This window comes from Megascapheus bottae, chromosome 2 (genome assembly GCF_031878675.1).
Source record: "Megascapheus bottae isolate mThoBot1 chromosome 2, mThoBot2.hap1, whole genome shotgun sequence".
Taxonomy (NCBI): Eukaryota; Metazoa; Chordata; class Mammalia; order Rodentia; family Geomyidae; genus Megascapheus; species Megascapheus bottae.
Genome location: NC_143510.1, coordinates 2,635,906 through 2,662,425, shown reverse-complemented (window position 1 = coordinate 2,662,425; position 26,520 = coordinate 2,635,906). Strand labels below are relative to the sequence as shown.

Here is a 26,520-nt window from a genome sequence, read left to right as displayed (position 1 = left end):
TGTGTGTGCTTAATTGGAGATAAGAGTTTCCTGGACTTTTCTGCGTGGGCTGACTTTGAACCATGATCCTCAAATCTCAGCCCCCTGAGCAGGTAGGATTGCAGATATGACTGGTATTTGAATTTGGGGCATCTCAGTGTCACTTAGCTTTTTCTGCTCAAGTCTGGAGCCTTAACACTTGAGCCAGACCTATACTTTTGGCTTTTTGCTGGTTAATTGGAGATAAGAGTCTCTTACATTTGTTTAGAATCCTCAGATCTCAGTCAGTGTCTTGAGTAGCTAGAATAGCAAGCATAAGCCACCTTGTTCACAAGGTGTTTGAGCCTGGCTGAATCAGGAAAATTGCAAAGGTTGTGAAAATACATTTGGCAGGTTATGTGGAGTGAATGAAGGAACTGCAATTAGATCATTAAGGAAAGTTAGCCCACTTCACCATTGCTAACTAATCTCTTAACTACACACACACACACACACACACACACACACACACACATACACACAGCACGTACGCACGCACGCACGCCAGTCCAGCAGTGGTTGTTCATGCCTGTAATCCCCGAGACTCTTATCTTCTATAGACTCACAGAAATGCCAGATGTGTTGCTGTGGCTCAAGTGGTATAGCACTCACTGTGAACAAAAGTAGGGACAGTGCCCAGGCCCTGAGTTCAAGCCCCAGGATTGGCACCAAAACCAAAAGCAAGACAAACAAAAAACCTCAAACAAACAAAATGCCCTATTGGGTTATTTAGGCCAGAACTGGGGCTTGAACTCAGGTTGTTAAACCTCCCTTAGATTTTTTTTTGATCCGGGGTGATGATCTACCCTTTTAGCTCCATCTCCACTTCCAGCTTATTTGTACAGGAGTATTCAGACCAGGAAAGGCAGAAGGTTGTTCTTCCCTGTGAACGCCATACCTCTGCAACCTTCTGAGTCGTTAGTAATAATCTGACCATCTAAACCAATGCCCTATCATACTCCTCACCCCTCACAGCCTCCCCTCTTCCATCATCCTCCCCACCCCTACAGTCCTCCCCTCAGCCATTATCCTCCCTACTCCTCACAGTCCTCCCCCTCTCTCCCCATTATCCTCCCCACTGCTGCCCCATCATCCTCAAAACCCTCACAGTCCTCCCCCTCCCTCATCATCATCCCCACCCTTCCCTGTCCTCCCCTCCCCCATCATCCCTCTCAACCCCGACTTCCCTCCCACCTCTCCCCACACACTTCCTCATTTCTTCTCATCCACATCCCCACAATTGCTGGTCATGGAGAAGAAAGTGGCCCTTCCAGTGGACTTCCTCAAAGGTCTGTGGTATCATTACATGAGAAGGTTTAGGTGTTTCCTGAGTCATTATTAATTAAAATAGTCCCTAAGTTGGGTGTGGTGGCTCACACCTGTAATCGTAGCTACTCAGGAGGCTAAGATCTGAAGATCTCAGTTCAAAACCAGTGACTCCATGAGACACTTTATCTCTACTTAACCACTAGAAAACTGGAAGTGGTGCTGTGGTTCAAGAGGTAGGGCAGCAGCCTTGAGCTGAAGAGCTCAGGGACTGCTCCCAGGCCCAGAGTTCAAGCCCCACAACTGAACAAAACACACACACACAGCACACACACACACACACACACACACACAGCACACTTTAAACGGACATGGAAGTTTCTCTTTTTAGAAGAGAAAATATGGAAATTTTTTTGTGTGTGTGTCAAATTCTATCCCCAAACTATCTCATTTCCAAGTGCTAGAATTATAGGTATTCTCTGCCATGCCCAGCTCCATACTGCTTTTGTAGGGGAGAAAAGATTGCTTTCCATATTCAGCTAGCAGAACACTTATTCTGCTAACAGAACACAAATTTATCGAGGAAAAAGGGTACAACATTAATATAAATGTTAGGTGACATGGGAGCCTTCAGAAATGAAGGCCATAAGAAACAGAACAATGCCTGTTTATATGGAATCCTGCATAAATACAGTTGGACATAGTAGGCATGATCTAATGCTGGTAGACTAGGGGAAACTGAGGAGGGTCTGGTTGTTCAGATTCTTTCCTGTAAATATTCTATTCTTCTAGTCTAGGGGAGAGTTTCTCAGATCCTTCTGGAATAATTTTATCAGGAGCTTAGCTTGGTTTGTGTGTGTCTGTATACCTGTCTGTTGGTACTGGAACTTGAACTCAGAACTTCCACTTTTCTTGCTCAACTTTTTCTCTCTAGGCTGGTGTTCTCCCACTTGGCTTTTTGTTAGTTGAGGATAAGAGTCTGTCAGATTTGTCTGCCCAGGTTGGCTTTGAACCTCAGTCCTCAGCTCTCACCTCCTGAGTAGGAAAACAGAATGAGCAATCAGCACCCGACCAGATCATTCTTTTAGGATTGGCTGGTTTCACCATTCATCCATCTCTACTACACCCGCTTAAATGTGTGCTTTTAGTGAAAGACATGGCTGAGTTGTATGTTCAGCAGTCATTAAATATTTTATATTCTGGTTGAATGGAAAATGAGTTGCTTTAGAGATTAGTTTCTACCTTTAAAGATACTTAGTTGCCTTTAAAACAAAATTAAACCAAGTTTAAGATCGCTTTAAATCTTAGAACATAGTTGTGATTCTAGCGTACTGATCCCAGACACATACCTGCTTAAGCTATTAACCTGAATTATTAAACTTTTTTTTGGCCAGTCCTGGGCTAGAGCTCTACCGCTTGAGCCTCAGCACCACTTCTGGCTTTTTTTCTATGTATGTGGTACTGAGGAATTGAACCTGGGTCTGCGTGCATGCTAGGCAAGCACTCTACCACTAGGCCAAACTCCCGGCCCCCTGAATTATTTTTTGTTTGAGATTTATCCTTTAACAAAGAAAACTGTGGGTCAGCAAGCTGCAGAGTATCAAAAATAGCATCTTTTCTTTTTTTCTGTATTCTGCAGGAAAGCCCCAGTTTAAAAAATCCAATCATGAAGCCAGGTCCTGGTGTCTTATGCCTGTAATCCTTGCTGCTCAGGGTGAGAGCTGAGGATCCTGGTTCAAAGCCAGCCCTGGCAAGTTATAGTGACTCTTATTTCTAACCAGCAAAAAGACAAAAGTGGGGGAAGGGAGGAGAAAGCAGAAAACAAAAGAAAAGGTGATATATTAAAAAGAAATATACTCATTCCCTGACTTATGTTACTGTAACCCCTCTCTCTGTATTTACTTTTTCAACAACAATAAAACATATATATGTAAAATAAAAAATAAGAGACAGAAGTGACAGCTGTGACTCAAGTAGTAGAGCACCAGTAGAAAAGCCAAAAAAAGGGCAACGTCCTGAGTCTAAGTTTCAGTAGCTGTGTGTGCATTCATGTGCACACACACACACACAAATCTGTTCATGGGCATTGGTATATAGTTGAATTATAGCACTTGCTAAAGGCACTTAATCCTCAACTCTGAAAAAAATTAAAAATGGTATTTTTTTCTCTGATGCCAACAATATTGTGGTTCTTTTAGAAACCATTAAACTTGTCTCAGTTCATTCATCTGAAAACAGAACTTAGCTTCCTTTTAAGCTTCCTTCTGATAACAGTAAAGAACGTTTTCAGAGTGTGTTGAATGGCTCAGGTGAGGCACAAAGGAAAGACAGAATTACTGGTTTGCATTCTGGTATGAAAATGATGATAATAACAACACAGGGCTTTAGTAAATGACAGCTTGGGAGCAGCAGAGAGGATCCAGACTTCAACCCTTTGCAGTTAGAGGCAAGGACAAGAAAATTTGGTTTTAGATATATCAGGAATTAATCACTTTTACCTGTCCCCATAACAGCCTCTGAGTTTGAGCTTCTCTCTCTTTTGGAGTTGGGCTGAGTTGAAGCTGTGTTCCTCATCCCTTCTCTGGACCTTAGAGATTGGAGCCTTCCACTCCCACCATTGGTGTGGTAACCTCTTCCCTGGCCAACAGTAGCCTGGGGGGTCCTGCCTCCCTGGAAGCCTGTGGTGTGGACTTGGGGATGGAGAAGGGAAAACTGGGTGCAGAGTTGAGGACAGGGGGATTTAGTCAGTCCAGTGGGAGCTCTAGCCTTTGAGAACTGCACCCTTAAAACTCCTGGTTTGCAGATTCTTTTCTGTCCCTGAGGTCCAGATGAAAGGCTTCCAAGTCAGAGGTTAAAAGTTATGGGGCTGCCTGACCTTTCCCTGTCTTGTCTTGCTTCCCGGGTTATGGTGTGATGGTGAGTGGCTGTCAGCTGCCTCCCCTAGGATCCCTGGAGGCCTGAGAGCTGTTTATCAGCCCTGTGTGCCCCTAGGAAACAGAGGACACAGGGCCAGACCTAATTAGGTAATTAGGGGTAGAGGTGGATGTCTTAGCTCTCTGGCAACCAGAAACTGCATTCCTCTCCTTCTCCAAATAACTTGAGAAAGTCTGTCTAGTCTCTTTGGTGCTTACAACAGATTAAAAGTCTAGTGGACTTTTCTGACTAGGCTGGATTTGAACCACAATCCTCAAATATCAGCCCAGCCTGCATTTTTTTTTTAAAGAATTGTTGGAAAAGTATGCTGGTATATGCTTCCTGTGTGGTTTTAGTCTTAGGGTTGGTTTTTTTGTTGTTGTTGTTTGTTTTGTTTTTTGGTACTGGAGTTTGAAGTAAGGGGCTGGATGCTGCGCTGTTCCTGAGGCTTTCTTGCTCAAGGCTTGCAGTCTACCACTTACGCCTCAGCTCCATTTTTGGCTTTTTGATGACAAGGAGAGACTTTCCTGCGGAGGATGGCTGTGAACCAGGATTCTCAGATCTCAGCATCCTGAGTAGCTAGGATGACAGGCGCGAGCCACAGAGGCCCAGCTTTCAGATTTATTTTTTTTGCCAGACATATATAATATATAAATAAACCTATATTATATATATGTACTATGTAGCTAAGCTTACAGGGATAAGCCTCCAGCATTGTTGCTTCTTTTCACTGACCTCATTGTTTACCCTGGCTATCTTATCCAGTAGTGTTGAGTCACCATTACATTCATTGCTTACACCTACTTATTTCGAAAAGTTCATGAATTCCTGAGAACAGAATGTTTTTTTGCTAGTCCCAGGGTTTGAACTCAGGGCCTGAGCACTGTTCTTGATCTTCCTCAAGGCTAGAGCTCTATCACTTGAACCACAGCACCATTTCTGGCTTTTTCTATGTATATTGTTCAGAGGAATCAAACCTAGGGTTTGTGCATGCTAAGCAAGCATTCTACCACTAGGCCACACTCCTGGACAAGAATAGAATTCTTTTTGGTTTTCTTTTTGCCAGTTCGGGGGCTTGAACTCAGGGCCTGAGCGCTGTCCTTGGGCTTTCTTAAGGTTAGAGCTCTACCACTTGAGTCACAGCACCACTTCCAGCTTTTTCTTTTTTGCCAGTTCCAGGACTTGAACATAGGGCCTGGCACTGTCCTTGGACACTTTTTGCTCAAAGCTAGTGCTCTGCCATTTGAGCCACAGCACCACTTCCAGATTTTTCTGTGTATGTGGTACTGAGGAATTGAACCCAGGGCTTCGTGCATGCTAAGCAAGCATTCTACCACCAGGCCAAACTCCCAGCCCAACTTAATGCTTTCTGTATGTGTGTGTTACTGAGGAATCGAACCTGGGTCCTTGTGCATGCTAGGCAAGAAGCACTCTACCAATAGACTAACCTCCCAGGCCCTAAGAACAGAACTCTTTTTTCTTAATGAAAGAAAAGTGAGCTGGGCACTGGCGGCTCAAGTCTGTAATCCTAGCTACTCAGGAGGCTGAGATCTGAGGATCGAAGTTTGAATCCAGCCCAGGCAGAAAAGTCCCTGAGAGACTCTTATCTCCAATTGATCACTTAAAAACCAGAAGTGGCACCATGGCTCAAATGGTAGAGCATTTTCCTTGAGCACAGAGAGGCTCGGGGACAGCACCTGAGTTCAAGCCCCACAACTGACAAAAAGAAAAAGGAAAGTGTAGAATAAGCCAGACACCGGTGGCTTGTGTCTATAATCCTACAGCTACTCTGGAGGCTGAGGTCTGAGGATTGTGATTTGAAGCCAGCCATAGCAGAAAAGACTGTGAGACTCTCATCTCCAATTAACTCCCAGAAAACTGGAATTAGCACTGTGGCTCAAAGTGGTAGAGCACTAGCCTTGAGCAATAAAGCTCAGGGATGGCGCCCAGACTCTGAACAAGCCCCACAACCAACACCAACACCAAAAAGTGTAGAACAGACAGGCCATCTAACCAGTGAGCAAGTCTCAGACTTCTGTATTGTTCATGGTTAGTTTGGGGTTTCTAGAAATCTCTCTCTTTTTTTTTTCCACCAGGGTCTCAATATGTAGCCTAGGCTAGTCTAGAACAATAGACACCCCTCCTCAGACTCCCAAGTCTTGACTTTTTCCTCCTCCTCCTCCTCCTCCTCCTCCTCCTCCTCCTCCTCCTCCTTCTCCTCTTTCGTCAGGCTTGAACTCTGGGCTTGTGGGCTGTTCCTGAGCTCTTCGGCTCAAAGCTACCGCCCTGTCCTTTGAGCCACAGCACCACTTCTGGTTTTCCAGTGGTTAATTGAAGATAAGAGTCTCACAGTCTGTAGTACCCAGGCTGGATTTGAACTGCAATCCTTAGATCTCAGCCTCCTGAGTAGCTAGGATTACAGGTGTGAGCCACTGGGCTCAGCTCCCTTCTTATTTTTTAATTCAGTGTTTACTTTGAAATACTGACTGATAATTTTTGGTTTGTTTATGCCTGTCCTGCAATTTGAACTCAGGACCTAGTACTCACTGTCCCTTAGGTTTTTCCTTCAGTGCTGGTGCTCTACCATTTGAGCCACCTCTCCACTTTCTAATTTTTGCTGTTTAATTGGAGATAAGCGTTTCTCTAGTTTGTCTACCCTGGGCTGAAATTGAACTGCAGTTGAGATCTCAGCCTTCTAAGTAGCTAGGAGTACAGATTAGCACACAACCAAATGTTTTTGATGATTCTTGGTCATCGGAACTAGTTATTATCAACAATATGTATTTGCATTCGTCATTGCTTACATTTAAGAGCTTCACATGGAGTCTGTAACCTTGGTTGGTTCATTCATATTCTAAATGATTTTAATGTTTGCTTAACTTCAGGCAATCTCCACCGAACCAGCAGTGTTCCAGAATATGTCTACAACTTGCACTTGGTGGAAAATGATTTTGCTGGAGGGCGTACCCCTGTACCTAAAAGTAATGACGTGCTGAAGGTGAGGTACCAGACAACAAGCCCTGCACCTCAGACAGCCAGGAAAACATTTTAGACTTCCTTTGATTGATTGTTTTCTTTTTTAATGATTGGTTTTGTGGGGACACTGTAGAAAACTGGGAGCCAGGCACTGGCAATTCATACCTACAAGCCTAGCAACTCTGGAGGTTGAGACCTGAGGATTGAGGTTCAAAAGCTATCCAAGTAACCAGCAAGAGTCAAAAGTAGAGGCATGGCTTCAGAGGTAAAGCAGGAAGTCAAGTGAGAGCATAAGGCCCTGAAGTTTAAACCCCAGTGCTGACAAAAAGGAAAATGGGAGACTTTAAACAGTATGAAATCCTAGAGTATAAATAAACAGGACTGAAGCCAACTGAAACTTGTTTTAAACAAGAGACTAGCTAAGTGAGGTGGTTCACGCCTTTAATTCCAACAGGAGGCAAGGAACAGGAAAATTTTATTTCTACACCAGGAATGCAGGGAATTTGAGAGACACCGTCACAACCAAAGTAAACCTGGACATGGTATCATGCCTGTCAGTAGTAACTATAAAGGCGCAAAACAGGAGGGTCCCAGGCCAGGCCAGCCTGGGCATACATGAGGAGACACAACTGGAAAAGTGAGGAAAGCATCTGAGTGCCAATGGCTTACACCTATAATCCTAGCTTACATAGAGGGCTGAGATCTGAGGATCTCAGGTTCAAAGCCAGCCCAGGCAGACGAATCCAGCGCATCTTATCTCCAGCTAACTAGCAAAAAGCCAGAAGTGGAGATATGGCTGGAGTAGTAGAACTTGAGTAAAAAAGCCAAACAAGAGTGTGAGGCTTTACATTGAAGTCCCAGGATAGCAATAACAATTACAACCATCACAAAAGCAGCGGGGCCCAGTGTCCCACACCCATTAACCACCTACTCAGAGAAATCTGAGTACTGAGATTCAAAGCTACCTGGGAAGAAAAGTCCATGAGACTCTTATTTCCAATTAAGAATCAAAAAAGCCCAGCTGGGTGTGGTGACTCATGCCTGTAATCCTAGCTATTCAGGAGGCTGACATCTGAGGATTGTGGTTCAAAGCCAGCCTGGGCACTAAAGTCTGGGCTCTTATCTCCAATTAACCACAAGGAAGTGGTGCTGAGGCTTAAAGGGGTAGGGTAGTAGCCTTGAGCTGAAGAGCTCAGGGACAGCACCCAGGCCTAGAGTCCAAGCCCCACAACTGACAAAAAAGAATCAAGCCAAAGCAGAGTTGTGATTTTAGTGGTAGAAAGCTAGCCTTGAATAGAAAAGCTCAGAGACAACACTCAGGCCTAAGTTTAAACAACCCAGCACACAAATACATGCACATGTGCGTGCACACACAATAATATAGTAATGATAGCGAAAATCATTAGGGTTATTGCTTAGGTGGTAGTACTCCTTATTGGCAAGTGCAAAAGGCCCCGAGTTCAAACCCATGAGGTTGACAAATGACCTTTACACAGACAGAACCAGACTGTGCATCATGTACATTATCTTCCTGTCTTTCAGGCTGGAATGATGGCCACTTATGGAGGTGGTGGCTGGGGGCGAGGCACAGCCCAGTACAGCTCGCAGAGGTCAGTGGAGGATAGGTCCCTGAGGCAGCCCCTGCGGAGGCTGGAGGTGTCCCCCGACAGCAGCCCCGAGCGCCAGCCTTACGCACACAGTGAGTTCCAGTTCAGCCGAGGCCGGGCACCAGTGCTTCGTCACCAGGACAGCAGGCGTTCTACACTGCTGACGCCCCGCTATGCACGCTCGGATATCGTGGGGTTCGGCCAATCAGGGAGCACCAACCGACAGCGCCACTACCACTATGAAACATATCACAGGCAGCCCTACTACGGCTCAGTCAGCGATACTGTCTTCGATGGCGTTCCTGTACACAGGCCTGGCACCAGCCACAGCATGGGCAACCTCTTGGAGAAGGAAAACTACCTGAGCACAGTGCCCATGACTGGGCAGGTCAGGCCACTGGGGTCCCTGCAGCCTGGCACGCAAGCCAGGGCCACCAGGTCTTCCTGGCATCAGAGCTCCTTCCATAGCAGCCGCACGCTGAGGGAAGCTGGGCCCAGTATGGCTGGGGACCCGGGGGCCAGGCGGGTGCCCTTGACCGTGGGCCAGGTGGCGGCCGCGGGCAGTGGGAGCATGCATGTGGAGAGGAGCACTTTCACTGACTCCCAGCTTGGGTGAGTGTGCCCCCGCCCCGCCCTGCCCCTCACTCTCCACCCTGAATCTGCCACTCCCCTGGTTTGGTGAATGCCAGCACATTCTGTCCTTGCAGTAGTGACAGCCAAGCTGGCACCACTGGGACTTCAAGGGACAGTGCTTCCAAGATAAGAGGTTAACAAAAGTGACCGGGGGCAGCTGCTTCACTGACAGATCAGTCCGTTTACCTCAGAGACTAGAGCCAGGCTACCTGCACACATGGCAGCCTGGTGGGAAGCTGTGACATTTAGCCATCTGTTGTGGATTAGATGTGAGCCTGAGGGATCTCTCCCTCCCATTCAGGAAAGCTCAGTACACTGAGAAATAGACAAGGCAGATGCATATGTTTTTGTGTATGTGCCAGTCTTGAGACTGAACTCAGGGCCTGGGCACTCCCTATGAGCTTCTTTAGAACAAGCTCTACTCTTTGAACCACAGCTCTACTACTGGCTTGCTTCTTTCTTTCTTTCTTTCTTTCTTTCTTTCTTTCTTTCTTTCTTTCTCTCTCTCTCTCTCTCTCTCTCTCTCTCTCTCTCTCTCTCTCTCTCTCTCTCTCTTTCTTTGTTTTTTCTTCCCTCCTTCTTCCTCTTTTTTTGGGGGGGGAGGGGTCATGGGGCTTGAATTCAGCCTGGGTGCTGTCCCTGAGTTCTTCAGTTCAAGGCTACCACTCTACCCTTGACCCAAGCCCCACTTCCCATTTTTTTAGTGGTTATATTGGAGATAAGAGTCTCAGGATCTTTTGAGCCCAGGCTGGCTTTGAACCTTGATCCTCAGATCTCAGCCTCCTGAGTAGCTAGGATTACAGGTGTGAGCCACTGCACCCGGCCTTGCTTTTATTTTTTTAGTCTCATAGAATTTTACATGGGCTTGGCTGGGAAAGTTGGCTTAGTGGTAGAGTGCTTGCCTAGCATGTATGAAGCCCTTGGTTTGATTCCTCAGTATCACATACACAGTAAAAGTTGGAAGTGGTGCTGTGGCTCAAGTGATGAGTGCTAGCCTTGAGCAAAAGAAGTTCAAGGACAGTGCCCAAAGTCCCAGAACTAGCCAAAAAAAAAAAACAGAAAAGAAAAAGAAAAAAGAATTTTGCTTGGTCTGGCTTTGAATGGGACTTTCAGATCTTAGCCTCTTGAGTAGCCAGAATTATAGGCCTGAGCCATTATGAGCCATTATAGCATATACATTGTTTAAGTTACTTCTAGAAATAAGTCAAAATGCTTACTTATGGTTCTCATGATGCTTGTACTCAGGGCCTGGGTACTGTCTCTGAGTCTTTTCACTCTACTTTGAGACACAGCTCCACTTCTGGCTTGAGATAAGAGTTTCATGGACTGACTTCAAATCTCAGTCATTTCAGCCTTTTGAGTAGCTAGGATTATAGGCATGAGCTACTGGTGTCGGGAAAGGTAAATTTTATTATAATGCTTTATCATATTTGAAAGAATAGAAGGAATGCCTGATATCAAGAAAATGAAAAGGTAAGGGTATGAAAGCCTGGCTCAGCAAAAGAGCACCTGATTCACAAACATCATGCCCTCATCTCAAAACCAGTACAACAAAATAAAACTGTAAGGAATCTCATCTGGCAATTCCTCAAATTCTGGAGCCTAGAAACTACTGATATGAACTCCTCTCCAATTTCTTAGAGGGAAAATCTTTCTCCCTAAACAAAAAAAGAGAAAAGATGTGGGACAGGAAGGCTGTGACAGAGGAGAAAAAGAAACAGCTCCAGGGGCCAGAAGCATGGCCTAGTGGTAGAGTGCTTGCTTAGCATGCACGAAGCCCCGGTACCACATACACAGAAAAAGCCAGAAGTGGTTCTATGGCTCAAGTGGTAGAGCACTATAGCATTGAGAAAGCTCAAGGATAGTGCTCAGGCCCTGAGTTCAAGTCCCAGGACTGGCAAAAAAAAAAAAAAAAAGGAAGGCGAAACAGCTCCAGCTGGGGGCAGAAGCCCAGAAAAGATCTTCTACAGGTGAGTGAGGGCATCCAAAAGAGCCGTGAAGGATGGATGGAGATAAACTGGGTAGAATTCAAGCTCGCTTGAAAAATAAAGATGATGGCAGTTTTTACAGAAAGATTAGAAGTCTAGTGTGGCTGTTCTCCCTGTCATCCTAGCTACTCAAGAAGCTAAGATCTGAGGTTTGAAGCCACTCCAGGGAGAAAAGTCAGAGAGAATCTTATCTCCAGATGACCAGCACAAAGTTGGAAGTGGTGGTATGTCTTAAGCCTTGAGTGAAAAAGCTAAGAAAGAGTGTGAAACCCTGTGAAACCCTGAGTTCAAGCTCCAGTACTGGCCCAAGGATATTCTGGATATTCTGAGATTGTGAATGATGTTTCATTAGAATATCCAGAGTGCTGTCTGGAAAAGACTTCATGTTGCTATTGAGGTTGGGACTTTTCAGTTCTGATTTTGCTGAAAACTCATCCAAATACATGTATATAAATTATTTTCTCCTTCCCTCCCCCCAACTAGTCCTGGGGCTTGAATTCAGGCTCTAGGCACTGTCCCTGCGATTACTGTGCTCCAGGATAGCCCTCTACCACTTGAGACACAGCACCAATTCTGGCTTTTTCTGTTTATATGACATGGAGGAATCGAACCCAGGGTGCTTCATGCATGGTAGGCAAGCATTCCACCACTAAGCCACATTCCCAGCCATATTTTCATCTCTTTTAAAAAGTATATGAGCTTGGCACCTATAGTTCACACCTGTAAATTACTGGATACTCAAGAGGCTTGAGAGCTCATGATCACAGTTTGAAGCCAGCCCCAACAGGAAAATCCATGGGATTCTTTATCTCCAGAAAACCAGAAATGGTGCTGTGGCTCAAAGTGATAGAGTGCTAGCCTTGAGCAAAAAAAACTCAGGGACAGAGCCCAAGCCCTGAGTTCAAGCCCCACAACTGGCTAAAAAAAGAAATTTTATATATATATATATATATATATATATATTCAATTTATATAGTAGTGCCAATGCCTCACACCTCTGATCCTAACTACTCTGGAGCCTGAGATCTGGAGGATCACAGGTCAAAGCCACCCTGGCCAAAAAACTCTTGAGACTTCCACCTATAATTTACCAGTAAAAAAGTAGGAGTTGTAAGAGGCCTGGAGTTTGGCCTACTGGTAGAGTGCTTACCTAGCATGCAAGAAGACCAGGGTTCTAGCCTCAATACAACATACATAGAAAAAGCTAGAAGTAGTGCTGTGGCTTACATGGTAGAGTTTTAGCCTTGAGGAAAACCCAAGAACTGTGCCTAGGCCCTGAGCTCAAGCCCAGGACTGGCAAAAATAAAAAAGCAGGAGTTGTAGCTCAAATGGTAGAATCAGGAAAGCAAGTAGGAGGCTCTGAGTTCAACCCTCAATACCAGAAAAAAAAAGACTCACATTCTAGTTTTAGTATGATAGCCTCCTTTGTTTTCAAGCAAGGACTTACTTCAGTGTAATAGGGTTAGAGAGAAATAGAAAAAGAGAAAGGTTTTCTGTCCCCATGCATGAAATGGATGTTAAATGACTTACAATGGTAGTTCTTACCTATAGCTATTACCCTTTTGAGCTAGAGAAATAAACTTACCAGTCTGATAACTTCTAATCCTTTGACAATGGTTTGGAATGGGTAAGATGGTGAAACCTACCCAAAACAAATAATATTTAGGACTTTTGCCAGATATACCTCTCTCTCTCTCTCTCTCCCTCTCCCTCTCCCTCTCCCCCCCCCCTCTCTCTCTCTCTCTCTCTCTCAGTGTGTGTGTGTGTGTGTGTGTGTGTGTGTGCGCGCGTGTGTGTGTTCATTGCTCAAAGTTAGTGCTCTACCACTTGAGCCCACTTCTGGTTTTTTTGTTTTGTTTCTGTCAGTCACTGGGCTTGAAATCGGGGCCTGAGTGCTGTCTCTGTGCGCAAGGCTAGTATTCTACCACTTGGAGCCACTGTGCCACTTTCAGTTTTCTGATGGTAATTTGGAGATAAGAATCTCACAGACTTTTCAGCTGGGGTTGGCTTTGAACCAAGATCTTCAGACCTCAGCCTCCTGAATAGCTAGGAAGAAGGTAGCCCAGGCAGAAAATCCTGAGACTCTTATCTCTACTAAACTACCAAGAGAGCTAGAAGTGGAGCTGTAACTCACGTGGTAGAGTGCAAGCCTTCAACACAATGAAGCTCAGAGACAGAACCCTGACTTCAAGTCCCAGCACCCGCAAAGGAAGGAGGAAAGAAAGGAAGGGAGGGAGGGAGAGAGAGAGGAAGGAAAGGAAGGAAAGAGGAAAAGAGAAAGGTAAAAGAGGGGAGCTTACCTGCTTCTTCAGTTTTCTTCCTGGATTTTACTTCTGAATCTGCCACATTTTGGCAAGTGCAATGGCTCACACTTGTACTCCAAGTTCAAAACCAACCCAGTCAGGAAAGTCCATGAGACTCTGATCTCCAATTAGCCACTAAAAAGGCAGAAGTAAAGCTGTGACTCAAGTGGTAGAGTGCTATCCTTGAGCAAAGTAGTTTAGGGACAGTGTCTAGATCCTGAATTTAAGCCTCAGGAACAACACACACACCCAGGAGTCTTCCTCTTTTGATATTTTGTAAAAATAATAATTCAACTTCCCCATTTCTTCTCTCTGTTCTGCCTCCTTTCTTTGCCAAATGATTTTGGTCCCTTTTAATCTTAAAGGGGTAATGGTGTATCTTCTGTAGCTGCTTCATGGGAACCTATTATTGACCCTACTTGGCAAAAGGAACCAAATAAGTCTTCTCCATATCTGAGTTAGAAGGTGACATAGGAAATTAGTTTGCAGGATATTTGGTTAGCAGGCTGTGCCATGATAGTCTTTTCATCTTTTTTTTTTTTTTTTGCCAGTCCTGGGCTTGGGCTCAGGGCTTGAGCACTGTCCTTGGGTTTTTCCTCAAGGCTAGAGCTCTATCACTTGAGCCTCAGCACCACTTCTGGCTTTTTGCTATGTATGTGGGGTACCGAGGAATTGAACCCGGGTCTTCACGCATGCTAGGCAAGTACTCTACCACTAGGCCAAACTCCCGGCCCCCGTTCTTTGTGGTTTTATTTACCCTGCTTACCCTGCTTTGTAAGATTCAAATCCTGGCTCAGGTTCTCCAGTGTCTGCCACCAATTACTAAATAAGGGCTTTCCTTGAGAGCCACTCATGAAAAGCATTTCAGGTTATCGAACAGAAAAGAAGGTCTTACAAGGTAAACATTTTAACAAAGATTTTTTTTTTAGTATAACAAGATTAAAATAGAAAAAATACTGAAATATTTCCTGTTTTATATGAAAGAAATGGAAAGTTAAAGATTCTTAGCTTACTGGTGTGTGTGTGTGTGTGTGTGTGTGTGTGTGTGTGTGTGTGTGTGTGTGTGTGTGTGTGTGTGTGCGTGTTCTGGGTTCTGTCCCTTAGTTTTTTTGTTTAAGGCTAATACTCTCATTTGAGCCACAGCTTTTTGGTAATTAATCAGAGAGAGAAAGAGAGAGAGAGAGAGAGAGAGAGAGAGAGAGAGAGAGAGAGAGAGAGAGAGGAAGAGAGAGAGAGAGAGAGAACAAACTAAGAGACCTACACCTGCACTTAATTTTAATATCTTTCCAAATATGTCTGTCACACAATAAAATAAGTCTTTATTATGGTTTTTACTATTTATGTACATGTATTTTGTTTTATTTTTATTAATATATATTTAGTCAGTTCTTGGGCTTGAACTCTGGACCTGGGTGCTGTTTCTCAGCTCTTCAGTTCAAGACTAGCACTCTACCACTTGAGCTACAGTGCCACTTGGTTTTCTGGTAGTTAATTGGAGATAAGAATCTCACTAACTTTTGTGCCCCAGCTGGCTTTGAACTGCAATCCTCATATCTAACCCTCCTGAGTAGCTAGGATTACAGGTGTAAGCTACTGGTCCGTGCCCAGCTCTATACACGTATTTTAAACTGTATATTTCAAACTTGCTTTCAGGAGATGTAACAGATTCCAAATGAGAAAAATCTCAACTCTTTCAAAGATTTTTAAAAGGATGTTATTTTTTATTCTTGACTCTTTCGGTTCCAGTCCTGGGGCTTGAACTCAGAGCCCCAGCACTGTTCCTGAGCTGTTTGGGTCAAGTGTATCCTCTGTCATCTGAGCCACAACTTCACTTCTGGCATTTTTTTTTCTCTTTTGTTGTTAATAAGAACAACACAGATTTTCTTGTCCAAACTGGCTTCAAACCATGATCCTTAGATCTGAACCTCTTTGAGTAAGTAGAATTACAAATGTGAGCTATCAGTGCTAGTTAAAAGATTTTTAAATTTGTGTTTATTAGTTGTATAAAAGGGGGAATCATGTGTGTGTGTATCATCAGCTCAATCTGATGGTATATTTATACATTTTTATTGGCACTTGAACTCATCTTTGTGTTCTTGCTTGGGTTTTTTGCTCAAGGCTGGCCCTCTCTCACTTGAGCCATACTTCCACATTTGGCTTTTTGCTGGTTAATTAAAGTCTTCTGGACTTTCAGGCCTGACTTGGAAACATGATCCTCAGATCTCAGCCTCCTGAGTAGCGAGGATTATAGACCTGAGCCACCGATGCCCCACTAAGTCCTCATAACTTCTGATCGTTGTTTTCTTTGGCTCTTGAAAACCCAAGGTGCAGATGTTCTAGATGCTTCTCAGAATAGCTGAGTCACTTCTGTAGGATCAGGTGGGCAGGCCAGAGGGCCAAATTTGGAAGCCGCTGATGCTTGACTACTTGTGTAGGAATGCAGACATGGAGCTGACGCTGGAGCGAGCAGTGAGCATGCTCGATGCCGACCACACGCCCCTGGCCAGGATTTCTGCAGCAGCGACCTTCATACAGCATGAATGCTTTCAGAAATCGGAAGCTCGGAAGAGGGTACGTATCTCCCTTCCTCATCCACCCCACCCCATGCTGTCTGTCCCTCAGCTATGGGGAAATAGCTTCCCCCAACCAGCCATATACTTACACCTTCATTGCAATAGGTTTCACTTGAAAGTAACTAGACTGGGCACTGAATGACTTATCCCTGTCACCCCAGCTGCATGGGGTGCTAAGACCCCAGAGGATCACAATTCCATGCCAGCCTGGGCAGAAAAATCCATGAGACTCTTATCTCCAAAATAACTAGCAAAAAGCAGAGCTAGAGGCATGGGTCAGGTGGTGTAAGTGGAGCAAAAAGCCCTAAGTTCAAATCCCAAAACTAAAGAAGAATAATATAGCCCAGTGTGGTGGCCATTCGTATAATCCTAGCTACTCAGGAGGCTGAGATTTGAGGATCATGGTTCAAATCCAGACCAGGCACTGAAGAACCTGAGACTCTTAACTCCAATTAATCTCTAGAAATGGGAAGTGGGGCTGTGGCTCAATGGATAGGGTGGTAGCCTTGAGCTAAAGAGCTCAGGGACAGTGCCCAGGCCCAGAGTTGAAACCCCATGACTGCCACACATATATATGTATATAATATGTATAAAATAAACTTCAAAGTAAGCAAAAGGAAGTAAAGACATGACACAAAGTATTTCCTGCAGTTCAGAAACTTAGAAAATAAGTCACCACACAAGCCTGGGCCTGTCCTCTCCTCCCTGAAAGTCTGTGTGCTTCCCAATTTTTCCTGAGCTACCCATTAATTTCCTCTATTTTAGAGGCATGGGGTGCTATAATGGGGCTGAACTGAGCTTTTGGGTGCTGTGCCTGAGCTTTTTTTTTTTTTTTCTAAGGCTAGCACACTACCATTTGAGCCACAGCTCCACTTCTGGCATTTTGGTGGTTAATTGAAGAAAAGAGTCTCGTGGACTTTCCAGCTCAGGCTGGCTTTGAACACAGATCTTAGCCTCCTTAATGGTCAGGATTACCGACCTGAGCCACTGATGCTTGGCTTCTGTTTTAAATTTTTCATTTAAATATAAACAATATTCTGTAATTTCTTGTATTAAACTATTTCATTACTATGCTGCAGTCATTGCTTGATGACTAGCTTTGTGCATTTTTTTTTGGCAGTCCTGGGGCTGAACTCAGGGCCTAAGCACTGTCCTTGGGATTTCCTCAAGGCTAGAGCTCTACTATTTGAGCTACAGTACCACTTTCGGCTTTTCTATGTATGTGGTACTGAGGAATCGAACCCGAGTCTTCATACATGCTAGAAAGCACTCTTAACCACTAGGTCAAACTTCCAGCTCCTAGCTTTGTACATCTTTAGTGCTGCTACAGTGTTCTTATAAGACAGAACCCTGGAAATAGCATCCATAAATCATTGTATGTTTGTATATTTATTTGAAAAGTGATGTATTTTGGGCAAGGAAGAAATCACAGCTCAAAAAGGTATTCAAACCAGGGGACACCGGCTCTCTCATAATATGAGCTACTCATATCTGAAAATCATGGTTCAGAGGTAGGCCAAACAGACAAAGTTGAAACTCTTACCTTCATTTTAACCAGCAAAAAGCCGGAAGTGGAGCTGAGGCTTCAGCTGGTAGAGCTCCAGCCTTGAGCAAATAAAGCCAAGCAAATATGAGAGGTTCTGAGTTCAAACCCCATTACAAGCCCAGAAAAGAAATATGACTTAATAATTAAAATTGTATTCACACAAGAAATAGATTTGCTTCACTTAAAAAAATATATAGCCAGGCATTGATGGCTCACACCTGTATTTGTAGCTACTCAGGTGGAACTGAAGGCTGTGGTCAAAGCCAGCCTAGGCAGGAAAGTCAGTGAGATTCTTATCTCCATTTAGCCACCAGAAAAACAGAAGCTTTGTTGTAGCTCAAAGAGGTAGAACACAGATCTTGAGTGAAAAAAGCTCAGGGACAACACACAGGCCCTGAGTTCAAGCCCTAGGACCAAATAAATAAATAAATAAATAAATAAATAATCAAATCTAAGAATTATGTAATTATAGGAAGTGGCACTGTGGCTCAAGGAGTAGGGCGGTAGCCTTGAGCTGAAGAGCTCAGGGACAATACCCAGGTCCAGAGTTCAAACCCATGACTGACAAAAAAAAAAGTCATTATAGTCTATGAATCTATGAACACTAATGAAATCTGGCAAGTACTAGCAGGATACTACTTTTTAAAATTTATGAGTGAAAGACAATTATAATTTGGACATAAATCAAAATTTAGGTCATCATACTTTTAAAACCAACAGTAGCTTGTCAGTCATTCTTTTATTTGCTCTTAGGACTCAAAGACCGTCCATCCCTGTATCATTTTTAAAATTCTATCTTTATTGGTCCTGCAATCACATAGTCCTTTGTTTAATGTGGGGGGACATGGGGGCGGGGAGAGTGAGCATGTACCACTCCTGAGGCTTGAACTCAGGGCCTGGCAGCTGTTTCTGAAATATTTTGCTCAAGTTAGTGCTGAATCACTTTAACCACTTCTGGCTTTTTTTGGTGGTTAATCGAAAATAAGAATCTCAAGGACTTTCCTGCCTGGACTGGCTTTGAGCTTCAGTTCTCAGATCTCAGCCTTCTGAGTAGCTAGGATTACATGCATGAGCCACCAGTGCCCAGCTAATGGTAACACTAGGATGTGCCATGTGACTAGTCCCATGTGACTGCTAAACTCACACAATCCCCATGAATTGTGTGACTAAGAAAATGTCTAGCTAAGCACCAGTGTCTAGCTATGCCCCAGGACTGGAACACACACACACACACACACTCTGTCTTAACATGTGGGGCTTCAGCAGTTATCAGCTTTCCTCTCCTTTGTGTGGTTCCTCATTTTTTGATTATGATAATTAATGTAGTGATTATTTGTGTATCTGAACCTGTCTCCACTTCAAATTAGTTCCTGAAGAAAATTAAGACAGTGCTTTTCAAAGTATTGGCACTTAGCTTCCTGAAAGGTTGGAACAATGTACAGGAGTGATTCATTCTCAGGAGAAAACGAGGGGACAGGGTTGACATCTCATGAAGAAGGTAACATTTGTGCAGGGTAAGGAGAGCTTTGCCCAAAGAGAGAATAAGGAAACAAGCAGACCAGGACGGCTGTGACCTCAAGGCTCCTATGCCACACAGCCTGTGCTCTTGTTTACCACCTGCAGTCTCCATCGCCCACTTTTTTTTTTTTTTTTTTGGCCAGTCCTGGAGCTTGAACTCAGGGCCTGGTCACTGTCCTTAGTCCCTTTTTGCTCAAGGCTAGCACTCTGCCACTTGAGCCATAGTGCCACTTCTGGCTTTTTCTGTATATGTGGCACCGAGGAATCGAACCCATGGCTTCTTTCATGGTAGGTAAGCACTCTACCACTAGGCTATGCTCCTGGCCCCTCTCCATTGCTCACTTATCAAAGAGTTAGCAGAGGAAAGTGTCACCAAAAGTGAAAGTTATAAACCAGGTGCCTGGGGCTCATGCCAGTAATCCTAGCCACTCCAGAAGCTGGCGTCTCAGGCTGGATCATGGTTGGAAGCTTTCCCAGGCTAGAAAAATCCTTGGGACTCTTTTTTTCTAATTCATCACCAAAAAAGCTGGAGATGGAACAGTTGTTCAAATGAGCACCAGCCTTGAGTAAAAAGGCTAAGGGGCATCTCCCATTCCCTTCCCTGCACAGGCAGTACAAAAATACATAAATAAATAATAAAATGCAAATTGGCAGGGGAAAGTATCAACCTAAAGAGAAAGTTAAAGCCAGATGCCTGTAGCTCACACCTGTAATCCCAGCTACTCAGGAAGCTGAGATCTGAGTACCTCAATTCAAAGCCAGCCTGGTCAGGAAAATCCACGAGACTAATCTCCAACTGACCACTCAAACAGCCAAAAGTGGAGCTCAGGTGGTAGTGTGAAAAGCCCAAGCAAGGGTTCAAGACTCAGTACTAGTATACACACACACTAGCAAGTAAGTCTTGGAAATGTGCGTGCATTTGTACAGGTCTACCAGCTCCGTGGCATACCCAAGCTGCTGCAGCTGCTCAAGGGTCAGAATGAGGATGTTCAGCGAGCTGTGTGTGGGGCCTTGAGGAACCTGGTGTTTGAAGACAATGACAACAAGGTGGAGGTGGCTGAACTCAACGGAGTTCCCCGGCTGCTGCAGGTGCTGAAGCAAACCGGGGACTTGGAGACCAAGAAGCAAATAACAGGTAGCACGCTCTGCACACACAAGCCCAGCCCGTGGGTGAGGTCATGTGTTTTCCTTGGGTTTCCTGGAACAGATGATTGATAGGCTCTTTGTTGTCCAAGAGATAACTTCAAGGAACGTTTCTGTCGGTGATCTTGCAGGCCAGAATCCACCATGTCTGAACTCTTTTTTTTTTTTTTTTTTTCCTGAAGAGAAAAATATTCTGAAGTTTTTGTTTAATGTGGTGGTGGGTTTTGTGTGTGTGTGTGTGTGTGTGTGTGTGTGTGTGTGTGTGTGTGTGTGTGTGTGTGTGTGTGGTCTGGGGACTTCAACTCAGGGCCTGATTGCTGTCCTTGAATTTTTTTGAACCTTTTGAGTTCCACACCTCTACTTCTATCTAGTGTTTTGGTGGTTAATTAGAGATAGCATTTTCTCCTGCTCAAGCTGACTTTGAATGATGATTCTCAGATCTCAGCCTCCCAAATAGCTTGGATTAAAGGTGTGGGCCACTAGTGCTCAGCTTCTTGCTTACTGTCTTTGTTTTCCTTTATTCATTTTTGCTCAGTCCTGGGGCTTGAACTTAGCACCTGAGCACTGCCCTTGGGCTTTCTCAAGGCTAGAGCTCTAGCACTTGAGCTACAGCACCACTTCTGGCTTTTTCTATGTATGTGGTACCTAGGAATCAAGCCTGGGTCTTTGTGCATGCTAGGCAAGCACTCCACCACTAGCCCACACTCCCTTCCCCTGCATACTATTTTTTAATAAGAATTGTTATGTATCTTTAACTCAATGTCTTTAAGACAACATCTCAACAAGGTTTTTCACCTGAAAATTCTATGAGATTCACTTAAGAGCCAGCTTTGTAGCTCAAGAATGAGCAGGGGTCAGTGGCTCCGTGGATAAGACATTCCAGTGCAAAACAACATGCACCGAACCCAGCGGGGCGATGGCAGCAGTGTCTGTAACCTTAGCAGTGCCTGAAGGATCATGATTCAGAGCCAGCCCATGCAGAAATGTCCAGGAGACTTTTATCTCCAGTTAACCAGCACAGGGTTGGAAATGGAGATGTGTCTTAGGGGGTGGAACACCAGCTTTTGGCAGACAAAAGGGTAAGTAAGAGAACACAAAAAATGAACCCATTTGTTTGTATGTATGAGTAAATTTCACATGGATTGTACCCACAGGGAAAGAATGTAAACTCTGATCAGTGCCATCTCAAGGAGAAAACTTCCTTTCCTGATGAAAACTTAGAAGATCAAAAACACCCTTCCACCCCACACTCCCCAGATCGTTTTCCCTATCAAGGGAGTGTGGTTGGTTCTGTTATTTTAATTGACATGAGATCAGTGCATCTTCAACTTATTAAATAGTGAGCATGTGCTGGCATGCTCGGGGCATGCCTTGGGGTACAACAGACACATCAGGGTAAGAACAGAGCAGGGGAAGGGACACTGAGTACTCACACCTGTAATCCTAGTTACTCAGGAAGCTGAGATCCAAGGATCAAAGTTCAAAGCCATACTGGGCAGGAAAGTCTGTGAGACTCTTGGCTCTCATTAACCACCAAAAAAGCCAGACAGGGCGCTATGGCTCAAGTGGTAGAATGCCAGCCTTGATCAGAAAAACCTCAGGGCATCACTTAGGCTCTGAGTTCAAGCCCCAGGACTGGCACACATACACACAGACACACACACAACATTCTTGTGAGCAGAGCTTTATGCATAAAGCACAAGGGGTAATTCAGGGGTGGTAGTCTATGTGTGAATTTTGAGAAAATACATATTAACCTCCATCTGTTTTGGGGAACCGTCTGGTTGGACTGTTACTTTAATAAAATACCAAACATACTTTTCCATAAAATATTTATTGTGCACTTTTTTTTTTGCCAGTCCTGGGGCTTGAACTCAGCCTGAGCACTATCCTTGGACTTTCTTAAGGCTAGAGCTCTACCACTTGAGCCACAACACCATTTCCAGCTTTTTCTATATGTATGGTATTCCAAGATAACTTGGAATAGATGATCTTTGCAATAATCTGATATCCTAAAATTTGTGGCAAGGAGTTTATACATTCTAAAGCGATCAAAGAACAAGTTCCACTGAGACTAGTTTAAAAAAAAAAAAGACTAAAAAGATCCAACTCCCTCTCTCTTTTTATTTTTCTTTTTTCTATTTATTTTTCTTTCTTCCTTTTGGGTCCTGGGTCTTAAACTCCATGCCTGGGCAGCTGTTTTGCTCAAAGTTAGTCTGTCAGCTGTTTTGCTCAAGGTTAATGCTCTGCCATTTTTTTTTTTTTTTTTGGCCAGTCCTGGGCTTGAGCTCAGAGCCTGAGCACTGTTCTTGGGTTTTTCTCAAGGCTAGCACTCTGCCACTTGAGCCACAGCACCACTTTCCAGCCTTTTTCTATGTATGTGGTACTGAGGAATCCAACTTGGGTCTTCGTGCATTCTGGGCAGGCACTCTACTACTTGGCCAAGCTCCCAGCCCCAATGCTCTGCCATTTAAGCTATGTCTCCACTGTGGCTTTTCTGATGATTAATTGGAGATAAGCATCTCAGGAACTTATCTGCCCATCCTGGTTTTGAACTACAATCCTCAGATCTCAGCCTCCTGAGTAGTTAGGATTACAGGCGTGAGGCACTTCACCCAGCTTTGTCATGTTTTTAAATGCCACTGCTATGACGTGGCCGTCGCCTTGCTCTCTCCTTTAGCTCAAGGGAATGCTCTACATCTTTAGCCACACCTTCACACCACCAGCTGTTTGCTGATTGATTAGGGGGAAAAATATCTCAAAAACCTGTCTTTCAAGTCTGCTTATAACCTTTATCTTCAGATTTTAGCCTTACGAGGAGGTAGCCTAAGATTACAGGAGTGGGCCATAGAGCTGAATGAAAATTTATGTCCCTCACTCCAATCCAGTTGCTTTTCCCTCGGCTGGAATGAAAGCCTGGGAGCAGAGAAAGCACAGGCTGCTGTAATATTACGAGTATAATAACTGAAACTGAAGTACCGTAAATAAATGGACCAGAAATGAAAAGTGAGACAAATGAAAACCTAAACCTTAACTATAATATGAACAAATCTAGAATGGGATCCAGAATGAAACTTCTCTATTTAGAGGTTTCTTGGTGCTAAAAATTAAGGCAGGGAAGATGTGTTTAATCTTTGGGGGCAGGGACACATGGTGTACCAGAAGCTGGAGTTGAATTTGCAGCCTTTCTACATCAACCTCCAGTGCAGCCACATTTCCCTACCCACTTTACGCCCTGGGCTCAGGAGAGCTAGAGACATGCTCCTCCACTTAACCAAGACCCTGACGCTAGTAGCTGGTACAGGCACACATCACCATGTCTGACTAGAATATTATCAGTATACCTCTGACCGTCTAAAATAGTGTTTATTGAAATGAACTTCAGGAAATGGGATTTTTTGTCATTGTCATTTTCTTTGTGCCTTATTTGTTTATCTGTCTTTTGTGGGGGACACGGAAATGGAGGGACCAAGAGTGATCAAATGCAGCCATGGGACTCACTAGACATGTTGAAGATGAACTATTCAACTTGAGGGTGGAACAGGAGAGAAAAACTGGGAGAGTGAGGGAAGGGTGACATTGTCCAAAAAGAAATGTACTCTTTACCTGACTTATGTAACTGTAACCTTTTTGGACATAATTTTTATGATGAACTTTTTTTTTCCAGTCCTGGGCATGAGCTCAGGGCCTGAGCACTGTCCCTGGATTTTCACAAGGTTAGAGCTCTACTGCTTGAGCAACAGCACCACTTCTGGCTTTTGTCTATGTATGTAGTACCAAGGAATCGAACCCGGGTCTTCATGCATGCTAGGCAAGCACTCTGCCACTAGGCCAAACTCCTGGCCCCCTGATGAACATTTAAAAAATAAAAACATTCAGTATATACTGTTTGGAAAATAAGCCATGTAACTTATGGGCAGAGACAAGATGGAGAATCAGTGCAGAGAACAAAGTAAGAAGTGAGATTGTCCAAAAAAGAAATGTAGTCATTATTTGACTTATGAAATGGTAACCTCTTAATAATAATGAAATTATGTTTTTAAAATAATTTTAAAAATTAAAATATTCCTTGTGGGCAGGAACAGGAGGAAGAAACTGGGAGACAGTGAAGGAATGGGAAACATTGTCCAAAAAGGAAATGTACTCATCTGACTTATGAAACGGTCACCGCTCTGTATAACTCCTTAATAATAACAATAAAATTATATTAAAAACGTTTTCAAAGATGGGCACTGGTGGCTTACACTTGTAATCCTAGCTATTCAGCAGGCTGAAATCTGAGGATCTAAGCTAGCCCGGGCAGGAAAGTCTGTGAGTCTCTTATCTCTAATAAACTACTACTAAAAAAAAGGAAAAAAGCTGAAATGCAGCAGCTGCGGCTAAAGTGGTAGAGTTCTAGCACTAAGCAAAAGAAGCTTCGGGGCAGTGCCCAGGCCCTGAGTTCAAGTGCCAAGACCAACACCAAAATAATAATAATATAATAATAATTAGCTAGGTGGATCACACCTGTATCCTAGCTACTCAGGAGGCTGAGATCTGAAGATCGCAGTTCAAAGCCAGGCCAGGCACAGAAGTCTTAGCTCCAATGAACCACTGGAAAATCAGCTGTGGCGCTGTGGCTCAAGTGGTAGAGCACTAGCCTTGAACTGGAGAGCTCAGGAACAGAGCCCCAGCCCAAAGTTCAAACCCACAACTGACCAAAAATAAATAAACACATAATTTCTACCAGGGGCTGGGAGTTTGCCCTGATGGTAGAATGCTTGCCTAGCATGCATGAAGACTCAGGTTCAACTCAGTACCACAAACATAGAAAAAAGCCAGAAGTGGTGCTGTGGCTCAAGTGGTAGAGCTCTAGCCTTGAGAAAGGCCAAGCCAGTCCTCAGGCCCTGAGTTCAGTCCCCAGTACTAGAAAAAAAAAAAAAATTCCACCAGGCACCAATGTCTGAAGCCTATAATCCTGAGTATTATAGTAGCTACTGTGTTAGCTAGAATTATTTTAGCTACTCAGGAGGCTACGATCTGAGGATCAAGGTAGACCCAAATCCAAAAGACTCTGATCTCCAGTTAACCAACAAAAATCTGGAAGTGAAGGTGTGTCTCAGGTGACATAGTTCCAGTCTTAAGCAATAATGCCCATGAGAATGCAAGGCCCTGAGCTCAAGCATACACACAAAAGAAAATGTACAGATTCCTGTAACACATTGTAAGGTGGATTTGGGATGCAGCCAAAGACTGTAATTCTGATTTGTTACTGTTTCATTTGAAAAATTATAGTCTAGCTATAATTTCAGGATAGATGCATGCTGGTTGACATTTTGGTAAGGGGATGAACTGATTTTTGCCCCATCCTCCTCTTCATCTATCTCCTCTCATCCCACCCTAGGCATAAAGCCGGATCTAGAGCACTGTAGGTCTTGCTGTTTTGTATGTGGGGGGGAGGTGGAGGGTGGTCATGGGGCTTGAACTCTGGGCCTGGGTGCTGTCCCTGAGCTCTTACTGTAGGTCTTGCTGTTTCGTTGTGGGGGGGGGGGAGTGAGGGGGCTTGAACTGTGGGCCTGGGCGCTGTCCCTGAGCTCTTCAGCTCAAGGGTACCACCCTACCCCCTGAGCCACAGCCCCACTTCCCATTTTTTTAGAGGTTAATTGGAGGTAAGAGTCTTGCGTTTTTTTAGTACCCAGGCTGGCTTTGAACCAAATCCTCAGATCTCAGCCTCCTGAGTAGCTAGGATTACAGGCATGAGACACTAGGCCTGCTGGTTTGGTTTGGTTTGGTTTTGTTTTGTTCAAAGTTAACCAAAGTTTTCTTTCTTAGAGAAATCCATTTGTTGATTTTGGCTTGCCTTCCATCTTTACAGAAAATGTAACTAATTTGTTGTCTAAATTTACCTTTCGTGCCTGGTGGCTCACACCTGTAATCTGAGCTATCCCAGAGGCTGAGATTGTAGTTTGATACCAGCAGAAGCAGAAGTTTGTGAGGCTGTGATCTCCACTAACCAGGAAAAAGCTGGAAGTGAAGGTATGGTTCAAGTGGTAGGGC

The 26,520-nt window shown here is 44.2% G+C and overlaps 1 protein-coding gene across 2 annotated transcripts in view; it reads left to right on the top strand.

Annotated features, from left to right (window-relative positions):
• Pkp2 (plakophilin 2) overlaps positions 1-26,520 on the top strand; it is a 108,859-nt gene that overhangs the window by 62,035 nt on the left and 20,304 nt on the right. For both annotated transcript variants that reach the window (XM_090319627.1, XM_090319621.1), the window contains exons 2-5: positions 7,083-7,195; positions 8,716-9,392; positions 16,140-16,275; positions 20,269-20,476. In XM_090319627.1, coding sequence (XP_090175753.1) covers positions 8,722-9,392; positions 16,140-16,275; positions 20,269-20,476 — 1,015 coding nt within the window. In that variant the 5' untranslated portion in view covers positions 7,083-7,195; positions 8,716-8,721. The remainder of the gene's footprint in view (positions 1-7,082; positions 7,196-8,715; positions 9,393-16,139; positions 16,276-20,268; positions 20,477-26,520) is intronic.